The sequence below is a fragment of the Nothobranchius furzeri genome, chromosome 12 (genome assembly GCF_043380555.1).
Source record: "Nothobranchius furzeri strain GRZ-AD chromosome 12, NfurGRZ-RIMD1, whole genome shotgun sequence".
In the NCBI taxonomy this organism is placed as follows: domain Eukaryota; kingdom Metazoa; phylum Chordata; class Actinopteri; order Cyprinodontiformes; family Nothobranchiidae; genus Nothobranchius; species Nothobranchius furzeri.
The window spans coordinates 70,017,657-70,040,235 of record NC_091752.1 but is presented as its reverse complement, the minus strand read 5'-3'; the positions used below and the strand labels follow the sequence as shown (position 1 = coordinate 70,040,235).

The 22,579-nt window shown below is 42.5% G+C and overlaps 3 protein-coding genes across 4 annotated transcripts in view; 2 read left to right on the top strand and 1 right to left on the bottom strand.

Moving 5' to 3' along the window:
* The window catches only part of LOC129157293 (gastrula zinc finger protein XlCGF57.1-like), a 106,478-nt gene that overhangs the window by 20,247 nt on the left and 63,652 nt on the right, over positions 1 to 22,579 (top strand). The window lies entirely within an intron of this gene.
* On the bottom strand, positions 56 to 12,263 carry LOC107373173 (zinc finger protein 665). Its single transcript, XM_070542922.1, has 2 exons — positions 12,175 to 12,263; positions 56 to 3,091 (listed from the first exon to the last, which is right to left on the bottom strand). The coding sequence occupies exon 2, from the start codon at positions 3,069 to 3,071 to the stop codon at positions 1,005 to 1,007; it is 2,067 nt and encodes a 688-aa protein (XP_070399023.1). The 5' UTR covers positions 3,072 to 3,091; positions 12,175 to 12,263; the 3' UTR covers positions 56 to 1,004.
* Positions 2,905 to 12,926, top strand: LOC107373174 (uncharacterized). The gene is made up of 13 exons (XM_070542990.1): positions 2,905 to 3,046; positions 7,775 to 7,903; positions 8,038 to 8,106; positions 8,384 to 8,458; positions 8,552 to 8,617; positions 8,786 to 9,152; positions 9,469 to 9,521; positions 9,601 to 9,745; positions 10,008 to 10,031; positions 10,119 to 10,254; positions 10,401 to 10,492; positions 12,013 to 12,117; positions 12,192 to 12,926. The coding sequence occupies exons 1-8, from the start codon at positions 3,033 to 3,035 to the stop codon at positions 9,671 to 9,673; spliced, it is 846 nt and encodes a 281-aa protein (XP_070399091.1). The 5' UTR covers positions 2,905 to 3,032; the 3' UTR covers positions 9,674 to 9,745; positions 10,008 to 10,031; positions 10,119 to 10,254; positions 10,401 to 10,492; positions 12,013 to 12,117; positions 12,192 to 12,926.

Sequence of the window (22,579 nt, the reverse complement as noted above, 5' to 3'; positions counted from 1 at the left end):
TCAGGGAGTTCTATTTAAACACTTTGGATTGACTTAGAGACAAGAAAAGAGAGAGTTGGGATCGTTTAAGAATCTTTAATTTCTATGATTATAAATTAAAACAATCTACCAGGACTAACTCTCTATGATGGATGCATATGGATTTGAATGTTGAAATGTTGGTGTGTGTGTTCAGAATCTCCAGGCTGAGGCAGGCGGATCTGGGTGTCAGATGTTTTGACTAGGAACCACGAGGGCTTCAGAAGCTCATGACATGAAACGCCATCTTGCCGAGTCTACGTACCGTGTAGGAACTCCCGTGGTCAGATCGGGAATGTCAGGTCTCCGGACCTCCTTGGTACTGGACTGATGAAACAGTGTTGCAGCACGACAAAAACCTGTCTATGGATAGCTCCCAGTAGTAGTGGCAGGTCTCAGCGCGTTCAGCTTTTATTTTGAAGGAACCGTCGTCTTGTTCAAACGACAGAATTTTCCAGCTTGACAGTTCTCAGCTTAAAGTAGAAAAACACAGCTGGCCAGTCTGTAATCTCCTTTAGCGATGATGATTTGAGAGCTGGTTGAAACTACGTTGAGTCTACGATGTAACTCAGATGAGACTGAGGTGGAACTGAAGTTAAAATGGCGTTGCTCTGTTTTATTAACTTAGTTGTTTATAAATCTTAGCAGATCGGAGTGGACAAATTGATAAACAGCCCAGATTCTGCCCTGCAACAGACGGAAGCTCTGATTGGATGAGAACATTGTGTCATGCGTTCTTACGTTCTGTGGATCAGTATGTCTGGTGCACAGTCCTGTTTATTCATTAAACACATAAATCATGACATTTTGATTTCACATATCAGTCACCTGATTATTATTGTTCAACATTTGTTTTGATTAGCTTTATTACCAATAAAGTTCTTTGATTAATTAATGAAAAGCGTTCTTCTTCCTTCTTGTGTCTCCTTTCCTGGAATGTAAACATTTAGAAACAAGCACCCAACCTTGTTCATTCATGCACACTGTTACTGTGTGAAGGGGCAGCTGTTAAGGGCAGACAATAGCATCTTCATATCGCTACAGAGATCCCAGGCAAAAGGTTTTTCTCCTGTGTGGACTTTCATGTGTGTGTTTAAACTATGTTTTTGGCTATAACTGTATCCACAGAGCTCACAGGCAAAAGGCTTATCTCCTGTGTGGACTTTCATGTGTGTGTTTAAACTATGTTTATGGCTACATCTGTATCCACAGAGCTCACAGGCAAAAGGCTTCTGTCCTGTGTGGACTCTCATGTGTGTGTTTAAATTTATCTTTTGCCTAAATCTCGTTCCACAGAGCTCACAAGGAAAGGGCTTCTCTCCTGTGTGGACTCTCATGTGAATGTTTAAAGTTGTCTTTTGGCTAAATCTTTTCCCACAGAGCTCACAGGCGAAAGGCTTCTGTCCTGTGTGGACACTCATGTGTTTGTTTAAACTTCCCTTTTCACTAAATCTATTCCCACAGAGCTCACAAGCAAAAGGCTTCTCTCCTGTGTGGACTCTCATGTGTGTGTTTAAATAATGTTTATGGCTAAATCTTTGTCCACAGAGCTCACAGGCAAAAGGCTTCTCTCCTGTGTGGACTTTCATGTGTGTGTTTAAACTATGTTTACGGCTAAATCTTTGTCCACAGAGATCACAGGCAAAAGGCTTCTCTCCTGTGTGTACTTTCATGTGTGTGTTTAAACTATGTTTACGGCTAAATCTTTGTCCACAGAGCTCACAGGCGAAAGGCTTCTGTCCTGTGTGGACACTCATGTGTTTATTTAAACTTCCCTTTTCACTAAATCTATTCCCACAGAGCTCACAAGCAAAAGGCTTCTCTCCTGTGTGGACTCTCATGTGTGTGTTTAAATGAGGTTTCTGGCTACATCTGTATCCACAGAGCTCACAGGCAAAAGGCTTCTGTCCTGTGTGGACTCTCATGTGTGTGTTTAAATTTATCTTTTGGCTAAATCTTGTTCCACAGAGCTCACAAGGAAAGGGCTTCTCTCCAGTGTGGACTCTCATGTGAATGTTTAAACTTCCCTTGTCACCAAATCTATTCCCACAGAGCTCACAAGCAAAAGGCTTCTCTCCTGTGTGGACTCTCATGTGTATGTTTAAACTATGTTTATGGCAAAATCTTTGTCCACAGAGATCACAGGCAAAAGGTTTTTCTCCTGTGTGGACTCTCATGTGTGTATTTAAACTATGTTTATGGCTACATCTGTATCCACAGAGCTCACAGGCAAAAGGCTTCTCCCCTGTGTGGACTCTCATGTGTGTGTTTAAACTTGCCTTTTGGGTACATCTGTATCCACAGAGCTCACAGGCAAAAGGCTTCTCTCCTGTGTGGACTTTCATGTGTTTGCTTAAATTATGTTTATGGCTAAATCTTTGTCCACAGAGCTCACAGGCAAGAGGCTTCTCCCCTGTGTGGTCTCTCATGTGTTTGTTTAAACTTGCCTTTTGGGTGCATCTGTATCCACAGAGCTCACAGGCAAAAGGCTTTTCTCCAGTGTGGCCTTTCATATGACTGGTTAAAGTGGACTTTAGGCTAAATCTTTTCCCACAGTCATCACAACTAAATGATTTCAGTTGTTTCTGGACTCTTCTGCATGAGACTCCATGCTGTTTCTCTTTCACACATTTTGTATTAACCAAACACTCTGAAGACTTTACTGCTGAATGACTTGTCACTCTCACATGTTTCTGAAGACACCACTTGTGGAGGAACCGTATACCACACACAGGGCAGGTAAATGATTTGTTGACGGTCTTAATATTTGACTCCGAAGACTTGTTCTCATTACAGCCATTGTCTCCGTTTCCAGTTTCAGGCCCAGAGTTTGAACGCTCAGAGTCTAGATTCACATCATCTTCATCTTCTCCACTAACTTCAGTCTCTGAAGAATCGGATGTCTTTTCATTAGGGTCCAGATCTAGGTTCTTTATAGTTTCTGCTCCTCCACCAACTTTTGCTGTCATCTTCCCAGCCAAGCTGCTGGTTGGGACACCTCCGTCTTTCATTGGATGGTTGTGGAAATGTAAGTGCAGAGGTTTCTCATCCATCTCCTCTCTCTTCCTTGAATCTGAAGTGAACCAAGCAGAAATATATAAAATAAAAATATTCAGTAAAAGAGAAGACAAAATACTTAGGGGTGTTTTTGCAATCAGTAATATACATAACCAATGTTGGTAAACACATTACTATTTATGGTAATGTATTACTTTAACTTTAACAAATAACTATGAATCTAATGAGTTGCTTTTAAGTCCAGACATCACTATGCGATTGGTAGAAGGAAAAAAACGCTATCTGCAAATTCTGATTAACGCCTCTCAGAGCCGGTCAAACCAGCCGTCCGTCGCTGCTAATGTGGAGCCTAGAGATACTGTTATGGAAAAAGGTATGTTTATTAATTCTTGATCATGGACTCAATCAACTGAATGTAATATGTATTGCTCTATCAGAGGCGGTTTTACCATTAGACATAGGTCGGCGGCCGCCTGGGGCCCCCTTGTGTTGGGGGGCCCCCTAGCCCTGACCGCTGGCACCCTTCTGTTAATGCCACAATATTCCTATTAACAACCTGTGGCCGCAGACGGGATTGGACATGCGCACTTCTCATTACCATAATTCCTGAACAGTTCAAGATATCATTAAAATTCCAAAAGTGCTGAAAAGATTAAAGATGGGGCGTTTCGTGCATATACAATACATTACGGTAGCCACCGGGATTCCCTGTCTTGAGCGCAACAAATCACAACACAGATTCAGAGACGTGCTGAGTTTGTCATCCAAACTGCTCCGTTTTATAACTTTTGAATGGCTGATCAGATTCAAAAAATTCCAACTGTTCCTAAAAGTACATAAAAGCAGCTATCCAATGATCTATAGCACGAAGCAATCAGAGTTATGGAAAATATCGCTACGAGGGGAAATCCTGCTGTACAGCCTGATTGAAATGGAGCGCAGCGCCGCGGTGAAAGCGGATAACGGAACGAGGAAGCTAATTAGCATAAAAAGCCAGCATGAAATTATGGAAATGCCTCAAAGAAAATCAACACGATCTATTAGGTGTCCCAGAAGGCTTATATCTGAAGACAGTGACCACGAAGAAGGACAGATCTCCAGTGAATCAGGGTATGAATAATAATTGTTCTGTCTTTATTTTTTATTTGAACAACCGTCAATTATTTGCTAACTGTAAGATTCAGCTTCATTCCAGCATTTTTTATCTTCTTACAATAAATAATTAGTTTTGTTAAAACAAAAGTTTTAAATTTTTTTTGTTAAAACAAAAGTTTTTGGTATAGCAGTGCATGGTGTGCAAGAGAAGCACCCCATGGCAATGTGAGGTGTGCTCTGCCTGCAGCTGGAGAGAAACTGCTTCAAGGTCTACCACATCAAATAAAAACATCTGAAAGTTTACAAAGATAAATGGTCTTAAAAACTGCTAAAAAAGATACCAAGGTTCAAACTTTTTTAAGAATAGATGCATTTCAGTTCAAAGTTTAAATTGTTCATTCCAAATTGTTTGCCCAGTAAATTTGAAGTTCCTGTTCAGTAATGAATGTAAAAAATTCAAATCCGTTTTTTGCTTTTTTCACTTTTAAGCTGATTTTTTTAAAGGCTTTAATAGAAATAATTTCTAAATACAAACCATACACTGAAAGCTGAGGTTGTTCTGAAAAAAGGAGAAGAGTTACACACACTTTGCACTTTTTATTACAATTTTACAGCCATAAGATTAAAAAAATACCAGGCGGCCCTGTTATAATTCTGGTCATAAGAGGGTTATTAAGACGGCGATGCACAAACAGAAGTGATTGGTAGTCATTCCACTCCAATCCAGTTGGTAGCGGTAATACACCAAATTGTTGTTTGCCAAGTGCCATAAGACCACAAATAAGAAGAAGAAGAGAGGCAGGAGCGTTCGTAACAAACTCAAAACGATAGTCAAAACATGAAGCACGACATGGAGTTATCCTAGTGGCTCCAATAAGAGAAAGACGCTGCTTGCTTCATAAACGCTTTTATTTTCACTTCTGAAAGTGACGTCATTTTTCGATGTAAACATCAAAGGAAGCAGAAAGGAAAGACAATGGAAAATGTTTAAAGGGAGGAAAACATAGACCAAAATGGAAAATAGAATAAACATAACTAAGGCTAAAGCACAGGAGCACTGACAGGAATAAGAAAGCAGAGCAAATATTGAAAGCGCTCAAAGGGAGGGAAATAAAGGAAAAAAAGAGGAGGACTAAAAAAAAGGGAAAAGAACTCATGTCAGAAGAGGGGAGAGATTCGCAAATCCAGTTAAAGGTAAGATTGTCGGAAATTTAGTGTAAGGGGCCCCATGTCTGTGTTCGCCTTGGGCCCCCAAATTGCTAAATCCGCCTCTGTACTCTATGCCTCTCTGCATGCCCACTAGTTCAGGTCTCGGTCTCTCTCTCTCTCTCTCTCTCTCTCTCTCTCTCTCTCTCTCTCTCTCTCTCTCAACACCGGATATTCGGTGTGTTTTGCCTCGTGCATCTTGCCACAGTTATAACTGTTTGACTCTCTCAACTCTGTGACCGGATGTTCGGTGCGCGTCTTCAATGTTAGGGAAAGAAAGGGAGGGGCCGACGCGATGCTGCTCTCAGGGTATCTGTCATGGATTTTATCAATATGTTTATCAATAGCCCATTTCCTGTAGTCGGCAAAAATGTAAACAAACATATCTGCCGAAGCTTTACTCCGTGAGAGTGCTGTAAAGTTTGTATCCTACAACGAAATCACGGGGCAGAGGAAGCTCGTTAAAATGCGTCAAAACAGTAAATGTAATACGTATTTTAAGAAGAAACTGTGGGTGGAGTGAGGTGAGATTGTAAGGCTCGCTGCAGAAATAAAAACACAGCATTAACACTCGTCTGTAACCCATAAAATAATAATTAGCATCATGCTGCTAGTTCAGCAGCTTGTGATGACAGTTCTGCTCACTGGGTCAGCTGACTTGAATCCACAAGATGGGACATATGGCACTAGAATTCCAGATAAAGAGCTAGGAGCAAGGCCATTTAAACATTTGTAGGCCAGAACCAAAACCTTAAATTGAACACAGGACGGAACTGGGATCCAATGAAGAGAGGTAATAACTGGAGTGATATGATCAAATCCACAAGTGCCAGTCTAAAGGCATTTTGAACTAGCTGCAGCCTAGCAATACATCCATGATCAACACCCAAGTAAAGACTATTGCAGTAGTCTAAACCAAATGCATTAAATGCATGAATAAGCTTCTCAAAATGATTCCTCATCAAAAAGTACTTATAAAGATTCTTTAGGTGAAAAAAGCATACTAGAACCACATTATTGACTTGAACATCAAATTTAAAGGAGCGTGGGGCAAGTAAATAGGATACATGTTCATTCTTGTGAAGCTTATGGGTGATGAAGCATTTTAAACTAAAAAGAATGATGAAACCAGTTTATCATTCCATTTTGTTAAACAGGCTTTGTGCTGCATAATGCAAAACACTTTGGATCCGAATTTCCCGCGCTGTTTTATGGATGTGATGTTAATTGACGCTTCAAGCGCGTTCTCGACAAGGTTCAAAACCGGAAAAACAAATAGAAGCTTGCTAGGTGGCGGTAATGCGTCTTTCACTACTAGCCACGTTAAAACCTCAAACAGAAGTGGACGAACCCTGGAAATGGATTCTACAACTAGCAAAAGACCAAGCGCAACTCAAAGCCCACTAAAGAGTGGCACAAAGAAGAAGGTTTTATCGGCGGCATCTCGAGAGTCAAAAAGAAAATATGATAAAAGTCGGTCAGGGACCCGAATATGTATTGGGTACGCTCTGGAAGAATGGAGGCTGCTTCAACTCGATTTGAGCCTGAAAAAGGATGCGGACATGGCGCATTTTCTAGTCTGCTGTAGGTTTCAGTAACGAGTAGGTAAACATATCAGAGCTGTATCTCCACAATTTAAGAAAAGAATAAAACCTATGGATTTAGATCATACTGATTTAGGTAATCTAACAATTTTTTGTGCAGATGATCAAAAAACAAGAAACTTATCAAAGCTAACGGTGTTTAGCATAAGGCTTCCTGATCAGTTTGAAAAAGCTAAAAGCAACTAAGGAGTAATCGGATCACTTCTACGTTTTGTGGACGACACACCGCTTGTGTTTTGAGATAAATGGATGCTCCGTTTATTCTGACGAGAAAAGTAAACAGAGCTTGATTTGATTATATGACATCACCGATCAGTCGGAGAGAGCTAGCGTGCGGTAGCATTTTAGCTGTGATCACGCTTCAGTTTCTATGTACCACAGAAGAGAACGGACATTTTCCAAACCAAAGATGAGTCTTTAGAATTATGTCATATCTGATCTACAGTCCAACCTCTAAGCAGGACTGTTACTTCAGTAGATAATGTTATTTGTGGGGTTTGTGTAACAGAACCCCATCGGAATATCTTTTCCTAACGTTATTGCTGTGCTACAAAAGAGTAAATAATGAGTCAGCCATAACTACATGTTTTACTAAAAGTAAAGTTGTGCAGAAGTTTGTGTTTATTTTTCTAAATTTGTCCCGTTGAATGTAGATCAGAATAAAATATGTTTGTGAAAATGATGAATACATTTTTTTTTATAACTGACCTGCATTTTCATATTACTAGTTGTGCCACAGGTAAAAAAGCTTAGCCATTATTGATCTATGTAAACAGAAGGTGTAGAGTCTCAACCAACTTGTTGACATTTTTGTTTAAAAATGTGTTTTCCAGCTACCGGAAGAAGCAGGCTCCTGAAACTGCAATTCAGGGAGTTTATGTGAGGTCAACCTCGACACCCAGTAAGCGAACAGCAGCTAAAATGTCGCACAGATTATCTCCAATTGAACCTGTGTCTGAGGGGTTAGTATCTTCTCTGTAAAACAAATATTCAAGTTTTTGTGCTATATTTCATACATTAAATTACACCTTGTATATCCACACTTGGTTCAGAACTAACATCACACCACCAAACACTTCTGACATTATCTTTACAGGGAAGATTTTCTAATGGCTGGTGTTGAGGCCTTAGCTGATGACCTAGATTTGGATCCTTTTGAAGAAAGGTAAATTTGTTCATGAGAAGTCTTGCCATATATGCAGGAAATTACTGCTGTACTATGTGCAAAAAAGATAAAAACACAATAGATAAGCAAATATAGGTCATTATATATATTTATTTATGTTGTGAAGTGTCAATTCACGGCAGATTGTTGTTATTTGCAGAAATAATTAATGACAGGTGTATTAGGCTCCGCATTTATCTCTTTAGAATCAGTACCATTTCAGGTAAGTTCCAGTATTTATCTTTACGTACAACAAATATTATTGTGTTGTCTGTAGTTTCAAATCCATGGATCTAGCTACGGATGCAGTCCAAATTGATGAGGACCAAGCAAACAACTTACTCAACAGTGTGTGAGTTGCAATGTCTTATCTACACACTTTTTTAAACTCCAAAGTCTTAAAACAATATATGAATTCTACTTTTATTTATTGTTTTCATAACAGACTAGAACTGGACGAAAATCGTTCAAATCCTATGGACAGTGATTATGTGCCACCGATCTGTATACAGTATGTATTTCTTTGTAGTAGATCCTATGATCTGTTTCCTTAAGCTTTGTTGGTAGGGTGGGTGGTGGAGGAGGGGCGTGCATTTTACATGTATAAATGAATTAGACGATGATGACTTACATTGTTGCATCATAAAGACAGTTCACATGTTTGTTTCCTGTCACACAAAGCGGCTGGTGGTTTACAGCGTGCAGTTGATGCTCTACCCATTGTTGGGCAGGACGAAAGTGTCATTGACATTCTTCAACGAGATGATGAAACAGATGAAGAAGCTGACAACCCAGAGCAATATGAGGAGGCGGACAATGATGTACCCTCTTTCCCCAGTGTAGAGAAGGTCTCCATAGAAGAAGACCTAGTCAACCAGCCAGCATGCATCGCTTTCACCAGCAGCATGGCAAGACTGGTCAATTTCCTCAAGCTGCCCATCCAGAAATGTTTTTATAGGGACAAGCTGATTCGTACAGAATGTGATGCCACTCCACCATTTCATTTCAAACTCAACCGAAGGGGAAGTGCTACCATTATCGAGTGGGTGAGTTGACTTTAGATATCAGTTTGGTTATTAACCTGAAAATATATACAAAACACAGAGTTTTACACTGGTCTGGTTGCTCTTAGAATGACATAAAGTTAGGCACCTATTTTACAGAGGATCACAAATATTTAGGATGTAGCCTACAATTATATTTGATTTGGAGCTGGAGATCAGAATTTCCTTGACAGGTAAGCCTCAAAATATGAATTTGGTTAGAACACAAAATGCCTACACATTGAGCTGCTGCTAATATAGACATCATACCAGATTGTAAATATCCTGATACAAATCAAAATGTTCTTGTCTTTTCTAGTTTTGCATTAATGGGCATATGCTGTGGAAGTGGAACAGCCAGCCTGTCCTGAAGTACGCGATGCAAGGAGGGGACTTAATGGTTGCCACTCCTCTCTGGCAATAACTTTTCAAAGCTTGCCCTCTTTTTTAGGTTTATGAATATTGGCGTTGTGTCTCCAAAACATTCAGAATTATACAGAACTATTATTTGGTTGACTCTATAAAAGATTTTTGGGAGAAGAAGAGAGCTGCCATCATTGACTGCCTGCATGTAAAGGAAAGTGTTGTTGCACTTGGTGAGTATGGAAATGCACTACATCAAACAGCAGCAGATAATACTTTGCATAAACAATTGCATAAACAATTTGGACTAACTTGCAAGTGAAAAAAGTTAGCAATTAGTTAAATTGCTGTTATGGGCAAATTATTACTTCATATCTTTTAGAAGATATTTTATGATTTGATGTATATCTAACATTCTAGATTTTATACATCTATAATATCTACTAGCCAAGAGTTCAGGTTCAAATGTCATATACTTGCATTTCTCTGTTTCAGCTGATGGAAGGATGGACTCTCCAGGTAATATTAATTATTTTCTAATCGTTTATTTTTGTTGACAATTTTATGCAACCTAAAATAATTTTTAAAATTGTAACAAATGTACAGGCCACACTGCCCAGTTCTGCACTTATACGACCATGGAGAATGACTCCAAGGACATAATAAGTGTTGTCACTGTTGACAAACGACAAACCAATCGCAAGTGTCACAGATGCGCACATGCAGATTTCTGCACTGTTGGGTAAATATGTCTTTATAAGGATTGCAACACTTTATGTTCCACATTACGGAGCCTGCCACAGTTCATCTATGAACAAAAGGCAACATTTTAATAACATAATTGAAGAATACTATGATTAAACCTTACTAAGTGCTTATTTATTGCAGATCCAAGAAAAGGAAGATACAAAGAGAAAGCTATAATACATTCCTTGGATGTCTGGCATGCAGCCAAAAATCTGACCAAGAAACTTCATGTGGTAGGATTAATAACAATGGATGTTATTGTTTCAAATATTTGTGAATAGCAATAATAATGAGACTTTATTGTCGTTATTGTTGTTTTATCATCTTTGGTGTGTTCTTGCTGTGTTGAAATTCTAGTTCCATCTTTTAGTTCTTTTTAAAACACAGAAATGTTTTATTTACCTGCAACGTTTTGTTTGGCTGCAAACTTCGTCAGCCTGACGAAGTTTGCAGCCGCAAACAAAACGTTGCAGGCAGGGTCCGAAATTAACACTCGCCACTCGCCAAATGCGAGTAAATTGCTCCATTTGGCGAGTAAATTTTTGAGCTCTACCTGCCACCTGGCGAGTAAATATTTGCACCAAATTAGTTATGTTTATCAGTCATCTTCCATGGATTTCTGACACTCCTCCCACCTGCATGCAACGTACACAAACGTACGCGAAACGTGAGCGCCGCATCCAACGTCATTTCCACTTATCCCATTCATTCAGGTTATCAAGTTAGCAGTTAGCTTCGTGTTAAAACTAGCGGTGAAATGTGGCGGTTTTTAACTGGAGTCAGCCAGCCTTCCAAAAGAAACCTCGTCGAACTGGAAGAAAAACCACCAGGACCAGCGGCAACCAGAAGATTTTGTGAAAAGTGGCAAAATGGAGGTGGCGGAGTCATGAGACAGGCTATATTATGATGGCCACGTAGCGTTGCTGCGTTTCACAGACAACTGTCCCTCTGCATTCTTCAAACATCCAAAAAATGCCCATACTTCCGACTTTGTCTTCTTTGAGGGATAATAAATGTCCCGAGTGCCGTCTCCTCTGGCCATTATTTCAGCTTTAGCTTAAAGAAAGTTTTGGTCGTAAACAACAAAGCGCGCATGTGCCGCCGGCAACTTCCAGATGATACGGTGGCTGGTAAGGGTCACCGCGCCTACACCGCAGCCACGGTAATCCACCAAGATAAAATATATATTTTTTAAAACAAGACAGTTATTATTATTGTCTACTTTTTTTTTACCGGGGTTTACTGCTACACCGGTTACCGTGACAACCCTAGCCCTGACACACTTTCAGATATTCTCATGGTGCAGCTGTCTTCTCCAGAGATCAAGGACTAGGACCCAAATGAGGATGTAATGCTTTGGCACAAAGACGGTGTCAGAAGCAGGAGGCCAGACTTCATGGACAGAGAAAACAAGGAGTCTGACTAGATTTCAATGAAAGAGTTCATAAAAACATCTCTAAAAATAAATAAATAGTAAAAATGACAAAAGAGTTGTTTTCCTTATTAATTGATGTTTTAATTATTTTGTCACTCTGTTTGGAATCAACATAATATAGAATAACATGCTTTAGGTAGATCTAAATGATTTAGAATTTTGGCCGGTAAAAAATATGCTTGGCCGGTAGATTTTCATCATCTACCGGCCAACTTGGCCGGTGAGTAAAAAATTTAATTTCGGACCCTGGTTGTAGGTAAATAAAACCTATGTTTTAAAAAGAACTAAAAGATGGAATTGTTTTATCCTTGTTCACAGGCTGAGATTCTAAAGGGAAATGCCATCCTACTTGTGTGGCTGAAGGACATCGTCAACCAATTTTGGTACATTTGCCAGAAAGCACAACATCGTGATATGTTTAATGTAAGTATTGTGACATCTTTTGGACAACAAGACAACAATGCACATTGACATAATTACCTTTCTTTTCATAATAGTGCCAGCTCTTGTGTTTCTGTTGGTGAGCACTTCTGTTGTTGCAAGTCCCAGCCGGTCAAGACTTAGGAACAGTGGTCAGAGACAAGGGTCACAGAAGGGTCAAGAGGACAAGGGTTCAGGACTTGCTGGCGGGGACAGAACTAGGCAAAAGGTCAAAAGGCAGGCTGGCTTCTCTGGATCCACCCATGGGTCCACCCATGGCCCCTCCCCTGGCTCCTCCTCTGGCGGGAAAAGAAGGACTGGAATGGAGTGAGGACAGTCCATCTGGACCCAGAAGTCCTCAGGAATGCTGAAGGAAGATCTACAATTTGCTACCAACATGAAGATTTATGACCTGTGCTCCCATTCCAGGAGTGCAACATGTAACTTTTGTGCCCTCATGTGAATACTGCATGTAGTGAAAATGATACCAGATGTCCTATGTAGAGCTAAAAAAGTGTATTTGGTAAATGACCCCTTGACCTAAACTGTCAGGAGAGAATGACTTGTGACTCTTACATTGTTTAGAGCAGTCTCAGGAATGATATAAAAGGATGCAGCTCAGATCGGGCAAGGCCCTTTTGAAGGAGACTTGACACGGAAGATTCTCAGAAGACAGGAGCTGGTGTAAACTAACTCTTTTATTTAATCATTTTGAACTAATCCCTCCTTGGGGGATAGCAGTTGTTTTTATATATTTACTCATTTTTGTATTTTTCTATTTTGTAATAAACTTTTTTGGAAAAGAAACATAATCCTGATTCTTTCAGGTTTTCTCTAAAGCTTCACGTTTGGAGCCCTGACCATAATTGCACAGAGGTAAGCATGTCGATCATAGGTCTCTGAATCATCAGGACTTACTTTACAGTTTATAATAAAATAATATAAAGAAACCTTAAGATAAGGGGAGTTTAACTCCCCCCTCCTTGCGAGTAACGAGTTGTCTTAAGGGAGATAAAACCAAAATATTAGAGGTTATTTTTGGCTCTGATTGCAGGTTGAAAAAGTCTCTACCAGCTGGAGGGGTTGGATTAATTAAATAAAATTGATAAACTTATGTTAGCCTGATCAACTAGCATAAATCATTTTATAGTTACCAACCTCCCACATAAGCTGTTAGAGGCGCAATTAATCCAGATAACCCAAAAAATTGCTGAGAGGCGTGGCTTGCCTCCAGACTTCTCTCTAGTATCTTAACCAAAAGGTAACGAGTTTAAAAGAAGTGGACTACTCTGGGGATACTATTCGTGCAAGTCATTTCACCTTTAAAATAAAAGACACGATTCTAATTAGGAGGTCCAACCCCGGGTCTGATACGATAAAACTCACCGACATCCCCTAGAACCCTGATGGATGCATTGTCTCATAAGTTCTAACGGAACCGGTAAATGGGACGTGCATGCGACACTGTCACATGTAAAGTTTTCAAATAAAACTTATTTTTTCTGTTAGGAAATGTGGGTGGGTGTGCTTCACCATGTCACAGGGAATGGACCCGTGGCAAATGTGACCATGGACCACTTGATGCAACGACCAGTGTTAAAGAGCTCATGGTGCCAGGATCTCCACCACACGAGGCTCTTCAACGAATCATGTTCAACAGACGTTGGTTGAAGGATGTCACCAATCTGACCTTTAGGTATATTAATAACATTTTCATAAGCAAAAAAGCTAGTGTCAATATCAAAGCTGACAATTTTCATATAGAAATGACAATTGTGGGTGAAAAGGCAATCAAAAGTGTGATTCCTAATAATCTATAAGTTGTAGCTTTTGTTTTATTTTACAGGTCAACTTCAGAACTGGAGAGTTTCCAGAATTGCATTCTCATGTATGTTGGAAAAAGGTAATTTTATTTAGAAGCAGTTTTATTTTATTTGAGCGCCGTTCTGGCTGCTCTTGAGCGCCGTTCTGGCTGCTCTTGTAACTGCCTGTACCTGTTTTTGTCTGCATGTGTGTATGTTTAACCTTGGTCAGGTTGTGTTGCGGAGTCAAGTTCCTATGCTCTGGGTCGCTGGAGCGCTGGCAATAAAGCTTATTCTGATTATGAAGCGATGTGTGCATTATTGGTTATAATTACTAACTGAAATTATTACATTTTCTAGGTTATGAATGACAAATAGAAATATCAAGCATGTGTTATGTCCTAGCAATATTAGTCCCTTGAAAATTATGTGGTTCAATTTTTATAAATCTTGTCCCCCCTCTCCATGCAAAACAGGTTTGCCTTCTCTCCTCCCGTCTATGAAGCCAGGTGCCTTCTTGCTGCGTTGGATTACAACCACCACAACCACCGACCAGATTATATAACCCGGAAAAATGAGAAGTCGTAAGTCTAATAGTTTTGTTTATCTTCAAGGCAACTGAATATGATCTGTACTTCAAAATAAGTTGTTGGATTTGTTACTGTAAAATATTTGTGTCGTTGAATGAAAATGTAAAAAGGTGGCCCTTCAGTAAATTCTGTAATGCTTGTCTTTTAGATACAAGCGGCTCTACAGCATAAAGTCACAAAATTACCGCATACAAGTGGTCAAGGTTGCCAAAGACTACAGCTACATCCCTGAACTTCAGCGTTGCATCCTCAGAAAACGTATGGATGGAGGGGCGCTCCCAAGAAAGGCAAAATGCAACCCCGGTGACCCAAGAAATCTTGGGAATTTAGCTGGAGTTGTGGCACCCCCCACGCCAGAACTGGTCCAGACACAAATTCGCAGAGGACAGGTGTGTCATTCACCAAAATCTCACATTTCTTGTCAGCTCAATTCTAATTATGTTTATTGTTGTACTGGTTAAAAAAAAAACCTCAGCATAAAATATTCAGTTTCACAAGTTATCTGCTGCACCTTTTTGCAGTTTTAGATGTATCACCAATTATAATACACCAGTAATTGTCTTCTTTTTTCCTGTTTAACAAAGTTTGGGTAGATGTATTTTTACCTATCATGCTTCAGTCGGATCACTTACGCCTTCGTCAGTCGCCAGCTGTTCGAGACGTCGCTTCCATTTATATGCAGGCAGCAGAGGGCAACATCGTCCCTCTGCTGCCTGCATATAAAAGGAAAAAAAACATCTACCCAAACTGTGTTACATAAGAAGAAAGAAGACAATTATGAGTCACAAAGTAAGAATCTACAGAAGACCAGTAATTAATTTATAAGTCTGGAACTATTTGTAATGTTCACACTACCTGCACAACACATCATTTTTCTGTTGTGCCAAGGTCAAGTTGAAATGACAGTTACCAGATTGGATGGAGCCTTGCTATATGATCTAATGCTGCTGTTCTCCTCTCCCCATAAAGGCCCCAGCTACATGAAGAATCAAAAGACAGGAATGACCTCTTTCATGCACACTGATTTATTAGAAATTAAGAAAAAATACTATGTACAAATGCAAATAACAGAACTTTTTTGTACATAAATAAAAATAAATATATTGCACAATCAGTTTGTTTATTTTTGGGTGAAAATGCTGTCTTCAGCTAAAGTTATTTTGAGGTATTGTGCTGTTTTGGAACTACTGTAGTTGTAGATAAACGGTTTGGATTTTTAGTCTGCCACCCTAAATGGTGCTTCTTTGTAGCCAGTGTAATTCCCAAATGGATCAGGGAATTTTTCCCGTATACGTAGAACACAGCAGCTTGGAATTGGTCTCCGACTTCCTCTTCCCAGACGCCCATGTTGCCCGACTGTAAACTGACGATACGCAGCAAAACAAAACTCTCAGTTGTCTGTGCCCACATCTTGGTTGTCCTCTAAGGTGAAGATGTCATTCCAGGTCATCCTCACTAGACACAGTGTGCCCTCATCCAAGCAGTATAGCTCCAGGTGAGCACTTCTGCTTAGACAGAGCTCTGGAACCTGCCTACAGCACAGATTTTCAATCTGTGTAGGCATGCATCGGCAGTTCTGGCAAGTGCACCACGCAGGCTGCCCTCAGTCAGGAAGATGGTGTCCTGGCGTCTCTTGCCGAAACTCCAGGATATCCAGCATCACCCCTGGAAGACGGGTCACCACTCTCTCGAGAATATGATCTCTCTCCTCCTGGCTCAAGTGTTGTAAAGCTGTCTAGAAATTAAAGAACATATGTTTACATGACTAGATTCATATCTCCAGTGAGTGATGTTTTAGTTTTTGGCATCTCCCTATTTTTCTTTGTTTTTTTTGTTTTTTTTTATACAAATGGTTACAACCAACCTGCATCTCAGCTATACTGGCAGCTCTCAGCTGTGAAAGCCAGTCTCGGTCCTCTTCTCTGAAAGCTGATGTTCGCTGCCTGCCCCGGCGCCCTGGTCCTCTTGAAGGAGCTCTGGACCTCGACCTGCTGCCCTCACCCCTTGAGCGTGTCCTTCCCTGACCCTCGGAGCAACCTTTACCTCTCCCCTTTCCTGTACTGCCCTTTCCTGTATCCCCTGGTCTCAGACTTTCTCACGACACATCATAGTCTGTGGCAGGCTCAGGCACACACTCATCTGAACTGTCTTCCATCACTCCTTCCAATGTGAATTCCTGAAAATCAATGATAGTAATGAGAAAAATGACTGTATTACCCTGTAGGTCTTCTTGATATTATGATTTTATTTGATGCATTTTTTTAACTAAACATTGATATTTACATTCCTATTTACATTGTTGTGATGCCTGTCCTGTAATGAAATTGGTTTCACAAATGATGTCAGTGACTTGAAATTGGATGTAGGGCTGCAACAACGAATCGATAAATTCGATGAAAATCGATTACTAAAAGCGTTGGCAACGAATTGCGTCATCGATTCGTTGTGTTGCACAACTCTTCCAAAAGCGCCCCCCCCCCCCCCCCCCCCCCCAGTTAAATCAGGCGAAGACAATCGTTACCTGCAACGTTTGTAGGTCAGACTTAGCATGGCACGGGAGTACTACGGTGATGATGCAGCATCTTAAACGCAAGCATGCCGAATCATCAGCGAGGAGGGAGAGAGCTCTGTGTTTGGGTAAGTTAAAAACTTTTCAAAAGTGATTCACCCAAGCCCCGGATTATTACACAGGCTAGACATGCCCTAAGCTCCTAAAAAAAAAGTCTATAAAATCGTAAGCGCGACGTTATTAGATAAACGGGGGAGGGGGGGGGGGGACTCGCGCTGCTACAAACCGGTTCCGCCGTCACATTCCCGCAGAAACTGGTTGATCACACCGGGGCCATGTGGTTTTACAACCACAATGTCCTCGGAAGCGAAAACGCTTTTAAAAGGGAGGGAGAAGTACTAACTCTTGCTGCAGGCGTGTTGTGTGAGAGTGTAGTTATACTGTATATGTATACTGGTTAATATATTTTTGGGTTCAGTTGCTTTCATGTGGCCTAATGTGAGTCTATTTGGGATCATTGGAATGATCAGCAGTATTTCTTGATGTGACTTTATGGCAGTTGCCTATGGCATCATCACAAGGAGGATGGCATTCATTTACTTTTGTTTTATTTGGTATTTTTTCAGTCATTTTTGGAAATAGTGATTAATTTTGATTCATTCACAGTCTATGTTTAATTACATTTAAAAATTAGTTGTCTGACATCCCCAGTTATAATAAATGTCTACAGATGAGATCAAACAAAACAGATGAGAATTGCCCTTAAAGAGCAAGTCACCCCCAAATAAACTTTTTTTTTGCTGATAAACTAAATAAACGAGTGTCTAATCGTGCTGCAGACACATGTCGTCAATAATTTGGCACTTCAGTGCATCTTAGTTAAAATTTAAATATTCTGCCTAAAACTGGCAGTGTTGTGCCGTTGTCAGGTAAAAACTCTGCACTGTATTTTAATTTAAATCTGCCACTGCTATTGGCTAAGAAGTATGCTATGATGTAAACTGGTACATTATGATGTCACAATGCTGTCGTGAGCCTGTGTGTGTGTGTGTATTTGTTAGCGGCTCCGCCCTCTCGGTCTGCCAGGCAACAGCATGTGTTGCATTTTTCAAACATGAAGTGGGAGTGGAGTTTGACTCTGGTAGGGGTTGACTTGCTCTTTAAGCTGTTTAACTTGGACCAAGCATTTTAGGTCACAGATAGATGTAGCTTAGGGTCTCTGTCTATACACCTTATAAGACAATTTAGGTGATGGCATGTTGTTTTTCTCCTATTGAACTGTTTTCTAATAATGTTGTGTTTAATAAAGTGAAGGAAGGAGAGAAATAACGTTTCCCTAGCAGTTTTTAAAAATGTCCCCATGTAATACGATCAATCGATTAATCGTGTCGAGACCCCATCCGATTCATCGATTATCCAAATAATCGTTTGTTGCAGCCCTAATTGGATGTTCTTACATGATGTATAAACAATAACATTAGCTTGTTAGTAAGCTTAGTGCAAAATAATAACTAATGTGTCTAAAAACATCAGAAATCACCTGCAGCCACAAAGCCTTATGCTAATAAAGTAGCATCATGTTACTGCCTTGCTCGCCAGTCACAAAACTGGCTTATGAATATTTCATAGGAAGGAGCACTTGCTTTACATCACGAGTGTCATGGCTAAATAAAAATGCTAATATTGTCATGGAATTTTACAAATATTAGACTAAAGTAACAATGTTACTTACTTCATCGCTCGACATGGTGCCTTGTTCGAGCCGCGCTCTGGCCGTACATCACTGTGAAACTTTTTTTTTCTAGTGAAGAAGAGTATGTATGTATGTATGTATGTATTGTTGGCGCAGCCATGCTGAATAAGAGTTGGAAACCGGCATTGGAGGACAAATAGACACACAGTCGTATTTGCGTTTGGCCTGCAATTGTGTTTTTTGTGTGAATGAGCAGCCCTTTTATTTCTCACAGGTGTGTAGCTCCGCCCACAACCCGATTCCAGGTCATTCAATTAAGAACACAAATGGAACAAACAAATCAAAACAGTCAACACCCCCACTTGTTCTTAAATTGGCAAAATACATTCCTATACATCAAACACAAACAAAAACTCTTCAAATGCCAAATATAAACATCACAAACTTATCCATCCTTGTTTTGGACATAGGTTTGGTGAAAACATCTGCTACCATTTCCTCTGTAGGACAGTAATGAATGGTTATTTTCCCATCGCTGAGTACAGATCGAACAAAATGATATCGTATATCTATATGCTTACAGCGTTGGCGGCGGACTGGGTTTCTTGAAAGGGCAATAGCACCTTGATTATCCTCAAATATAGTTACAGGTGAGTATTCCACTCCATCGTTCATTTTTATTTCTCCTTGTTTCTGGGTAAAGTCAATGCCAAGGAAATGTCTCAGTTTTCCTAGATCTTTCATTTTGAATTCTGCTCCCAGCATTTCCTTCACACTTTTGAGGATTTGACAATCACTTGCTGCAATAATAAGATCGTCGTCGTCGTCGTCTTCCTCCGCTTATCCGGGTCCGGGTCGCGGGGGCAGCATCCCAATTAGGGAGCTCCAGGCCGTCCTCTCCCCGGCCTTGTCCACCAGCTCCTCCGGCAGGACCCCAAGGCGTTCCCGGACCAGATTGGAGATGTAACCTCTCCAACGTGTCCTGGGTCGACCCGGGGGCCTTCTGCCGGCAGGACATGCCCGAAACACCTCCCCGGGGAGGCGTCAAGGAGGCATCCTGACCAGATGCCCAAACCACCTCAACTGGCTCCTTTCGATCCGGAGGAGCAGCGGTTCTACTCCGAGTCCCTCCCGAATGTCCGAGCTCCTCACCCTATCTCTAAGGCTGAGCCCGGCCACCCTACGGAGGAAACTCATTTCGGCCGCTTGTATCCGCGATCTCGTTCTTTCGGTCATTACCCAAAGCTCATGACCATAGGTGAGGATTGGGACGTAGATCGACCGGTAAATCGAGAGCCTGGCTTTCTGGCTCAGCTCCCTCTTCCCCACGACAGATCGGCTCAGCGTCCGCATCACTGCAGACGCCAAACCAATCCGCCTGTCGATCTCCCGATCCCTCCTACCCTCACTCGTGAACAAGACCCTGAGATACTTAAACTCCTCCACTTGAGGTAGGACCTCTCCCCCGACCCGGAGGTGGCAAGCCACCCTTTTCCGGTCGAGAACCATGGTCTCAGATTTGGAGGTGCTGATCCTCATCCCAGCCGCTTCACATTCGGCCGCGAACCTACCCAGCAAGAGCTGAAGGTCAGAGCTGGATGAAGCTAGGAGGACCACATCATCCGCAAACAGCAGAGACGAGATTCTCCTGCCACCAAACTCGACACACTCCACACCACGGCTGCGTCTAGAAATTCTGTCCATAAAAGTGATGAACAGAACCGGTGACAAAGGGCAGCCCTGGCGGAGTCCAACCCTCACTGGGAACAGGTCCGACTTACTACCGGCTATGCGGACCAAACTCACGCTCCTCTGGTAAAGGGACTGAATGGCCCTTAACAGAAAGCCACCCACCCCATACTCCTGGAGCGTCCCCCACAGTGTGCCCCTGGGGACACGGTCATAAGCCTTCTCCAAATCCACAAAGCACATGTGGATTGGTTGGGCAAACTCCCATGCCCCCTCCATCACCCTTGCAAGGGTATAGAGCTGGTCCACAGTTCCACGGCCAGGACGAAAACCACATTGCTCCTCCTCTATCTGAGATTCAACTATCGATCGGACCCTCCTCTCCAGTACCTTGGCGTAGACCTTTCCAGGGAGGCTGAGGAGTGTGATCCCCCTATAGTTGGAACACACCCTCAGGTCACCCTTCTTAAAGATGGGGACCACCACCCCGGTCTGCCACTCCCTAGGAACTGCCCCCGATGACCACGCAATGTTGTAGAGACGTGTCAACCATGACAGCCCTACAACATCCATAGCCTTGAGATACCCAGGACGAACCTCATCCGCCCCCGGGGCTCCGCCGCTGTGTAGTTGTTTGACTACCTCAGCAACTTCTGCCCCCGAGATCGGACAGTCCATCCCCAGGCCTCCCAGCTCTGGTTCCTCCTCGGAATGCGCATTGGTGGGATTGAGGAGCTCCTCAAAGTATTCCTTCCACCGTCCGACTATAGCCTCAGTTGACGTCAGCAGCTCCCCATCCCCACTGTAAACAGTGTGAGCGAGTTGCTGCCTTCCTCTCCTGAGGCGCCGGACAGTTTGCCAGAACCTCTTTGGAGCCGATCGATAGTCTTTCTCCATGGCCTCACCAAACTCCTCCCACGCCCGAGATTTTGCCTCGGCAACTGCCACTGCTGCACCCCGCTTGGCTATCCGGTACCTGTCTGCTGCCTCCGGAGACCCACAGACCAGCCACGCCCTGTAGGCCTCCTTCTTCAGCCTGACGGCTCCCCGAACCTCTGGTGTCCACCAGCGGGTACGGGGGTTGCCACCACGACTGGCACCGGCCACCTTACGACCACAGCTAGCAACAGCCGCCTCGACAATTGCAGAGTGGAACAAGGCCCACTCGGACTCAATGTCCCCCACTGCTCTCGGGACGTGGTCAAAGCTCTGCCGGAGGTGGGAGTTGAAGACCGTCTTGACAGGTTCTTCTGCCAGGCGTTCCCAGCAGACCCTCACTATGAGTTTGGGTCTGCCAGGTCTACGTGGCATGTTCCCTTGCCATCTGATCCAACTCACCACCAGGTGGTGATCAGTTGACAGCTCCGCCCCTCTCTTCACTCGGGTGTCCAAAACATACGGCCGCAGGTCAGATGATACGACTACAAAATCTATCATCGACCTGTGACCTAGGCTGCCCTGGTACCAAGTGTACCGGTGGGCATCCTTATGTTCGAACATGGTGTTCATTATGGCCAAACTGCGGCTTGCACAGAAGTCCAATAACAAAACACCGCTCGAGTTCAGATTAGGTGGGCCGTTCCTCCCAATCACACCCCTCCAGGTCAAGCTGTCATTGCCCACGTGAGCATTGAAGTCCCCCAGCAGGACAATGGAGTCCCCTGATGGAGCACTATCTAGCACTCGTCCCAGGGACTCCAAAAAGGGTGGGTACTCTGAACTGATATTTGGCCCATAAGCACAAACAACAGTCAGGACCCGTTCCCCGACCCGAAGGCGCAAGGAAGCTACCCTCTTGTCCCCCGGGGTAAACCCCAACACACAGGCAGAGAGTCTCGGGGCTAACAAAAAGCCAACCCCAGCCCTCCGCCTCTCACCCGGAGCAACTCCAGCAAAGTAGAGTGTCCAACCCCTCTCCAGGTCTCGGGTTCCAGAGCCAATGCAATGTGTCGAGGTGAGTCCGACTATATCTAGCCGGTACCGCTCAACCTCTGCCACAAGCTCCGGCTCCTTCCCCGCCAGCGAGGTGACGTTCCATGTCCCAAAAACTAGTTTTCTTGTCCGGGGATTGGACCGCCAAGGCTCCCGCCTTGGTCTGCCACCCGATTCGCATTGCACCGGACCCTTCATGTTCCTCCTGCGGGTGGTGGGTCCACAGTTGGACGAGCCCATGTATCCGGTT

Excerpts from the sequence above, each read along its gene's own strand:
- LOC107373174 (XM_070542990.1), top strand. Across the intron at positions 9,153-9,468 it reads GTGCTACCATTATCGAGTGG|TTTTGCATTAATGGGCATAT; the intron begins GTGAGTTGACTT and ends TGTCTTTTCTAG. Across the intron at positions 9,522-9,600 it reads AACAGCCAGCCTGTCCTGAA|GTTTATGAATATTGGCGTTG; the intron begins GTACGCGATGCA and ends CCTCTTTTTTAG.
- LOC107373173 (XM_070542922.1), bottom strand. The coding sequence starts at position 3,071 with ATGGATGAGAAACCTCTGCACTTACATTTCCACAACCATCCAATGAAA.